Source organism: Drosophila busckii, chromosome 2L (genome assembly GCF_011750605.1).
Source record: "Drosophila busckii strain San Diego stock center, stock number 13000-0081.31 chromosome 2L, ASM1175060v1, whole genome shotgun sequence".
Classification (NCBI taxonomy): Eukaryota; Metazoa; Arthropoda; class Insecta; order Diptera; family Drosophilidae; genus Drosophila; species Drosophila busckii.
In genome coordinates, this window is record NC_046604.1 from 5,988,869 (window position 1) to 5,997,464 (window position 8,596).

The 8,596-nt window shown below is 32.9% G+C and overlaps 1 protein-coding gene across 1 annotated transcript; it reads right to left on the bottom strand.

The window, feature by feature from the left end:
* Positions 1 to 178: 178 nt before the first annotated feature.
* LOC108597341 (pescadillo homolog) lies at positions 179 to 2,517 on the bottom strand. Its single transcript, XM_017983850.2, has 5 exons — positions 2,380 to 2,517; positions 2,087 to 2,320; positions 925 to 2,029; positions 606 to 862; positions 179 to 550 (listed from the first exon to the last, which is right to left on the bottom strand). Exons 1-5 carry the CDS (start codon positions 2,395 to 2,397, stop codon positions 257 to 259), a joined length of 1,908 nt encoding a protein of 635 aa, XP_017839339.1. The 5' UTR covers positions 2,398 to 2,517; the 3' UTR covers positions 179 to 256.
* Positions 2,518 to 8,596: the final 6,079 nt, after the last annotated feature.

Genomic DNA, 8,596 nt, shown 5'->3' on the forward strand with positions numbered 1-8,596 from the left:
CTATTTATAACAAATTGTTTCGCTGCAATAGATTTATGAAACTCTGATGTTCAATTGTTAATATACTATTATGATTTTTAAAAATTGCATGTGTTCAGCTCACAGCCTGTAAATTTAAAACTTGTTTTATAAAAAAAAATCTTAATGTGAAAAAAAAATATTGTACAACAAAATTTTGTCAACAGTTTCTTTCCGTTTTTATTAAGTTACATACTTAAGGCCTAGCATCAAAATAGAGTTGGGTACAATGCTGAGTTTACTTGGTCAGCTGGGCGGCTGCTTGGGCAGCAGCAGCGGCAGCTTTGCGTGCATCCCGCTTTGCTTGCTTCTTGGCCTCCTTGGCATCAGCTTCGATATTGCGTCGCTTCTTCTTCAGCAGCCATTGCTCCTTCTCCTTGGACTGTTTCTCGCGTATCAGCTTACGGAAAAGATCACGATGACGCGGCTTTACCATGCGTGCCTGCAGACGATGCTCATCCACCTCAGCTTTGTGTAATTGTCGCTTGTTGACCTTGTGCACTTTGCCAGACTGCACGGACATTTTCTCTTTCTAAAAGTATAAATATTAGTAAAGATTGTTTGACTTTGTATAGAGCTAAACGCACTTCTGCTTGCAAGCGTTTGGTCTTCTCATCGACCTCCTCCTCTTCTTCCTCCTCCTCGCTGCCTTCTTCGCTTTGCTCTTCTTCCAAGTACTCATCAGTGTCTTCCTCATCTTCATTGACGCCATCGGCATCACCGTATTTCTTGTACTCTGCTGTCTCCTGCTGATAAGCGAGCTGCAGCTGCGCGTCCAGAGCTTCCTGATCTACGTCATCCTCCTCTGCAGCTGCTTCATCCTCAGACTCATCATCGCTTTGGGCTGGCCATAAGAAAACATCAAAGTTAATTAATTCATTTTTAAAGCTTGCGCTTAGCGCTTACCGTGTGTCTCAATGAGCGATGGATCATGCAGCGCTTTCTCTTCAGGCGGTATGTAAGTATCACGCTTGGCGTCAACAAATGGTGATAGATGTGGTGGCAACGATTCACCCATAAAGTACTTGTTAGTTGGCAGCAGCTGGCGTTGATTCACACAATCGAATAGCCACTGTGGCTGTATGTAATCACGAGAGATGTACTGCGTGCTTACGCTTGGTCTGTCTACAATCTGATGTGTGATGGTCTCGTCGTTTTCATCGAAAGTTGCGCCAGCGAAAACGGAAGAATCCCAGGATACTTTACCGCCAAAGGAGCGGATAATGATTACCAGCGGTTCGCGTGGTACTTCACGATTAATATAGAATTTCAAGCCCTTGAAGAGCGTGCGCAGACGAGCTGTCTCCTGTGCTTCTTGCTTCATTTTGATTATGCGCTTGGAGTCACCATCCTGCTCCAACAGATCCATATCAATATCAATATCAATATCTTCTTCATCCTCTTGCACTTTATCTGTGCGCAGCAGCTCGAAGTTCAATGCAGCTATGCGATCTGATACAAAGCTTGATTCATCCTTAAATGTGTCCTCACTATCCTGCAGCATGTTGCTGGGAAATTGTGGTGGATAGGCCATGTTGAGGCCATGGAACAGGCGGAAATTAGTAAAGCCCAACATAATGGTGAAGAACTCGACGAAAATTGACATGACTTTGAAGTCCACCTCTTGACGTGACTGTGGCTTGAAGGGATAGTAATGTGGCACTATCCAGTTGACCTTTTGGCCCTTGATCTCTGCCTGGAAGTAATAGCCCTTGATGGATATAAACACCTTGCGCAGCGACTTGGAGGCAATAATGTAGTGCAAGAATTCAATTGTCAAGCGACGGCAAAGATTGGATTGCTCGCGTGGAATTAAATGCAGTGATGGAAATGTGCTGAACAGAAACATCAAGGTCAAGCAGTCATCCAAATCCTTAAGCGCATCAATAAAAGTGGGATAGCGTTCCTTAACTATATGATCCAGCTTAATCTCTGGGAACAAGGCCAGGCGGCGTTTCAGATTACGGAAATCTTTAATTGCACGATCGCGACCTGTTTTCTTCGCAAAGATCTGTAAGCAAATACAATGTTAGTACACTAACTATTATAATTTAAGCTATTGCTGTACCTTGTAGTCACGCAGCGTCCATACGATGGGCTCATGTAGCAAAAAGCGTATATCCTTAGAATGGTAGAGCACCTTTATCTCTGAGGAGCCTTTCTGAGCGCGACGTCTGTGCTTAGGCTCACGTGGGTACACACCTTTCAATATGCACAGGCGACGGAAATCATTCAAAGACAGCTGCAGCTTACGCAGCGCTGCACGCCGGCTGATGTACTGTGTAGCCTCACCAGACTCGTACTGCAAAGTCGCACATTTAGTTATTAACTTCATTTAGCGAAAATGATTGTGTCCCTTACCTTCTTTGGACGTCTCATATTTGCAGTTGTGTGTAGAAGCTATTTATTGAAGAAAAGCAACAGGTTCTTAGCTGCTTTTTAGATTTATTTAAAAGAAAAACACAAACACGTGTTTGGTGTTGTGTTATTTCTCGTGGGAAGGGAAGAAAATCGATGTATCGAATACACTTTAAATGCAAATACTAGATTTCGTACATTAGCCGAGCTCTTGCTTACCGATAAGTCGCCGATTAAAATACTAAGAAAGTCAAATAGTCTATCGGCTACAGTCATCGATACGGTTCTCTTGAACAATTTACAATGGCGCCCACTTTAAATTCAAACAACGTTTGCGTCTTTGGATAACTCATTTTATTGAATCTGTTTTTATTGTTTTTATAGGTAGGTATTGTATTGAGAAAATAACATACAGTCTAAGTTTGTTGTATTATATAATATTCGTTATATGTTAGTTAGTTTTGAACATTAACTTTATATATATTTTTTTTGGTTTGCATTTTTGTTGACTGCAAATTTTGCGCATTATAAATATTTTGTTTTGTTAATAACAAAAGTTTTATTGAACGGCCATTTGGTTTTCATTATTCGTTTGCTGCGGCTCTGCTATAACTCTGCTATATAACTTTATTATTTTCATTTTGCTCGTTATTGACGCGCTCGTGTTTGTGTAAGAATGTGTGTTATTGTTATTGTAATGTATTGTATTGTATTGTGTATCCTTAAGCGTTTTTTTAATGCATCTGAGTATGATTTTTGTTGTTGTATATTTCACCTAAATAACTAGTTAACATTGTATCTATGTTTCTTGTTTTCATTTTCTTTTCGTTTTGATTTACATAAGTGTTGTTCCGTGTTGCGCCTCAACCTTAAAAATGCGTTTATATATCATTCGTTAAAGTATTTGACGTTATACTCGTATATTGTGTGCCAGTATATGTGTATATCGAAATTGACTATTTATTTGATTTGCTTCTAGTCCATGTGGTTTAATTTTTAAGTGATTGCTAATGAGTTCAGAGTTCAAAGGAAAGGTGGTGAAGTAATGTTCATGTTTGGTGTCTGTATAAAATCTATATGCTTTCATTAACTATATATGTATTCTATAAAGTAAATAACATTCTGTATTATAGCATAACGGTATTATATATATGCAACTGTTTTCATTGTAAAGTAAAGCCGAATTCATGGTTCAGCAATTTCTGGGATTCCCGGGTTCATCAATGCATCACTTTCGTTTTGACTGGTTCATCAGGATCGTTGTTGTCACGCTCCTGAATTGTGTAAGGCTTACAAAATATAAAATTCAATATATGGAATTTAAAAATGAAAAACATACATATGGCTAAAACTAAAAATATATATTTATGTATAATCTGAATTTTATGGTACGTGCGGTTTGACTATGTTTCATGATTTCTCGTTATTATTCATATATAAATTATTTTGTACAATCTTATGTGCTAAAAGCGTATCAGTTATTAAAATTAATTCTCATTTTATTATAATACTCTCTTGTCACTATTAAAATTATGTTCTAATTACATGCTTTACGTTTTTCTCATAAGTGATTTTAATTACTTCATTGATCTCGTTTTTCTTTTCGTTTTTTTTTTTCTTCTTTTTTATTGTGTAAAAATAAAAGTCATACAACAAGTTCTATGTAAAATGTAAAGTAAAATTTGCACAACAATTAAACTCAACAACGCAAAAAATCACTGGTGGGTAAGGAATTACACACGACGGCCTATGTCTGTTCATTATTCATGCTAATATCCAAATCGTTTAGGATTAATCTCACTATATGCTTGTATTTTATAAATTTGCAGCCTATATCAAATAAAAAATTAACGCTTTTTATTGTTTGTTATATGTACTTACAAATTTGAAAACGCTATAAAAAACTTTAAATTAGTCTACCAATATGTTAACTATTACTTTTTACTGGATTTCATTAACTGTATTCGCTTGTGTACAACGCTTATTGACCGTTACGTTAGTTTTCGTTACGTTACGTTATAAGTAAAACGCCAAATTAAAAGTACGCGCGCATGCATTTTAAATTTATTGTTTCTTGTTTTTAATGTTTTTTCTTTTGTTTGCTTAACAACGGACGCAACTTGAAACATTTAATTGATGTACTCTATATAAATATTCAAATATAAATGTTATATTTATAAAAAAAAAAGCAATTGAAAACTTTGCATGCGTAACTACGCTGCTTATAAAAAATCAATATATGTATATATATATATTATATATATTTCATTTATTCAATATATTTTCAATTCTGTATGTATATTGGTGTATAACTGTTTCATATTATTTTAAAGCTGAAATCAATGATTAAGTATTTCTCTTGCTAGTTATTAAAGATTGTTATTGATAGGTGTGATTGAATACGAATTTTCGATTCGAGCAGTTATATTAGCGTCCAAAGAATTCTATGCCTCACACATGGGCGTAGTGAGTGTGTTTGCTAATTTCATTTAATTAATTTTGACTTTTCATAATCCAATGTGTTAGTAAATTTAATATAAATGTTTGCATACTTACGCTGTTTAAAGCTGTAACTTAAAATTTTGTTCATGGCAACAAAATTAGCAGACACAAGAATTAAACGTGTTGAGTAGCATTATTTTTTTCCTGTGTTACTCAGTTATCATTTTCTGTTGTTAATCAAACAATGATTTTTATTCATAAGTTAAATATTTCATAAAGTATATACTGTATTTATTAATTTGTTTTTATTATTCTGATGTAGTTTTTACGCTTCATGTATGTTATGAACATTTTACTAATTTTTTAACAATTTTTTTTGGTTTTGATATTTTTTGGGTTTTTTTACTTTTACGCAATTATTCAACTTGTTAAAAATCTATAACCATAACAATTTCTCATATACTTCAATTGATGTATATAATGTATATATATAATTCTTGTATATATATCTTCTTATATAATTTGCTTTAAAGCGAGACTTTCACTTCGACTCTGACGTGTGTGCGTTTTCTTGAGTTAGGATCAGGAAATTTGTAAGGTATTTATGATAGTACTCATGTCTTAATGGTTCCAAATGCTAGCTACCGTTATTGTATTGTATTGTATTGTATTATTGTTTATGTTGTTTATATGTGTGTGTGTGTGTGTGCATTTTGATTTCAATGTTGTATTTTGTTATGTTTAGGGTATTTGGTTCTCTGAGCGAGTTGAGTAAGTTGATAAAGAAGTGCCTCGAAACAAGATCAACATGTTTAAGCACATAGTAATATGCTAGTTGATTAACAATTTTATAAATTTTGTTAATAATTTGTATTTTTTTTTTCATTTTTTATATTTGAATATTGTAGTTTAAGTACTTGTAGTTCTACATATGTTTTGTACTTGACTGTACTTCTTAGAGAAAAGTGGGCGCGATATGTTTTTTAAATGTGTGTGTGTGTATGAGTGTGTGTGTGCAAAAGTTAAATAGAATTTAGTATGTATGTACGTATTGTGTTGTGTTAAATATATATGTATGTATGTATGCATTGCTTGTTAAAGTTAATTTGGAAGATTATTGTTTAAACATACAGCATGTAAGTAGTATAAAAGTTTATGTAAATTTCGTTTTTGTTGCATTGGAAGTTGTGTCTATTTTAAAGCTTGTTCTAGATTCCAAGCAGTTGCTTAATGCGTATGAGAAATGACTGAGTTTGAAAACAATTTTGAGATTATGTAGTGGCTTATATGGGTGGTAAACTTTAATGGTAAGCAAACGACAGAAAGAAGTCAAATAATTAACATAGATTGAGCATTGTAAACAGATTGAGTTAGAAACAGTTGGAGTAAAGTTCAAAGTTTTCGAGGTAGAACTAGAAACTAAGACAGATAGTTAGGAAGTAAAGATACGAAGTAGAGTTATTAAATATACGAATTACATTAATTTAGAATAGAGAGTTTTTTTAGAGCAGCATAAATTGTGTTCCCTTCCCACCATATAAGCAATGTAGCTAATGTCTGATTGATGTTTGTACGTGTATGAGCCATGTCCTTTGTATATGTCCTTTTTCCGTTTATAGAGCATTAAGCTAAGCACTTTAGCTAGCGTGAACTGCTGGTGACATTTATACAATGTTATTGTTTAAACTATTGGTGTTGCTTCTTCTTCTTCTTCTTCTGCTTCTTGTCAATTGTAGTTCGTTTGTTGGCTATAATCTCGTATGTAATTCATATATTTATAATTAATCTGTGCAATTAATTGCACTGCACCACCCATGGGGTGTAAGAGCAGCCAGCTTATATGTATATGTATGCATGTTATGCCTAATACACACACATACATATATAGCATATAGTTTAGCGTTAGTCTATAACTGTTGTTCGCTTTGCAATTTGTTATATTGGCCGTGCTTTATACAGTTTGAACTTGCTTGTCTGCTGCTTTTTAATTAATATAGTAATTCGTATTGTATATATCTATATAATGTATGTATATAATGTATATTTTAAGGTTATGTCACTGCCACTAGTTCTCATTAAATGTTATGCGCTTCGCCTCGTAGTAAAAATTATTGCTTTATGTTCTGTGCTGCTTTTGTATGTATTGTATTGTTTAATTCGCACATACATACATATATACGTATATATGTGCTTGTTTTTCATGTTACTGTTGTTCTTGTTGTTATCTCAATTTTCAATTTGCGAGCCATATGCAAACGTTGTTTTCTTTTTTGGTTTTTTTGTTGAATATCTTTAGAATATAATGCCTACTTAAGTTATAGTTGCATATATACTTTTACTTTTGCTTGTTGTTGTTGTTGTTTTTGTTATATATAAAATATATATAAGTATGTATATAGCATGGTATGCGTTTTATGTTTAAATTGTTTTTACTTTTTACGGTTTTAGTTTAGTTTAGTTTTTAGAAAAATGTTACGTACGTTCTAAATAAAGAGAGCAAGTTTTTTGTTTTAAATATTATTTGTTGTTTATATGTTGTATATATAAATATGTTTTCATATGCTCATAATATGCATATATAGGGGATTCATTAAGCAAAAAGTATATGAAATTATTTGGTATTTGTTTTTCTTTTTCGTTTTCGTATTGGTTTTGGTAGTAGTCTATCATAAATATGGTATAAATTTAAATTTAACTGCACCTTTTACACGCCAACAAGAGAATCATAATTTCGAATGCACTAAAAATTCAATGATAATATAAGTTTGGGTAAGCCTCAAGTTAAAATTAGTATATGTTATGTATGGCAAGTGCTTGGCAAAAATGTTTATAAAGTATGCCTAGGGTATGTAGTCTAGTATATACTGTGGTTTGCTCTTCTTCATCATCTTCTTCGTCGTCGTATTTTTTAAATTGGTATTTTTTTTGAGTATAGTTTGTAGCTTATAAGAAAGTTACGTTCGCTTTTTATCGTACGCAAAATTATCACTTAATGAATATATGTAAGTAAGGTCCATATAAATATATATGTATTTATAAGTGTGCGTGTGGTATATACGATTTGTTTTGTTGTATATATGTAGGTATATATATATATATAATAATTTATAAGTTTCGATAAAAACTAACAAGTTATATAGGCTGTTGCATAAAGCTTTTGGGATAATGCTAGAGAACTTAAGTAGAGCAAATCATGAGGAATAAACTTGTCCGATCCGATGCTCAAACTAAATTTCTAGCAAAGTTTAGTTAATCGTATATAAGGTGCTTGTGCCAATATAGACTTAGTATTTATTATTTGACAAACCCAAAACATTTCAAGTAAAGTAATTAATTGGGAAGCCATTTTGTTGGTATGTAATTTGCATAAGATTGCTTTGATTTTTGTTTTCGTTCTAATTAGTATTAAGTTAGAATCAATGCGTAAGTTAAGTTAAGAAAGAGTAAGGTTTACAGTTTAGTAGAAGAGATAGAGAGACAGAGAGCTGTAGTGTTTTTTTCTTTTCGTTATAGTAGCTTGGATTTATTTGCTCTTGTTTTGTTATTGAAAATGTCGCTTAACAAGCTGCGGCTAAACATTTAAAGTAAATGTCTTTTGAAAAAGATAACGCTGCACATAGCACTAACTAACTCGTTTCGTTTTGTTTTTAACTGTAGCTTATTTAATTTTTGTGTGTTATGTGTGTGTTATTTTTGTTTTGCTGTGATGCATTTTTGTTTAACAATTCGATTAGTTTGTGTGTTGTTGTTAAGTCCATGTGTACTTTTTTAAATTGTT

Coding starts and splice junctions, on each gene's coding strand:
- LOC108597341 (XM_017983850.2), bottom strand. Junction 2,030..2,086: donor GGACGCTGCGTGACTACAAG/GTACAGCAATAG, acceptor ATTTGCTTACAG/ATCTTTGCGAAGAAAACAGG. Junction 863..924: donor ATCGCTCATTGAGACACACG/GTAAGCGCTAAG, acceptor TCTTATGGCCAG/CCCAAAGCGATGATGAGTCT.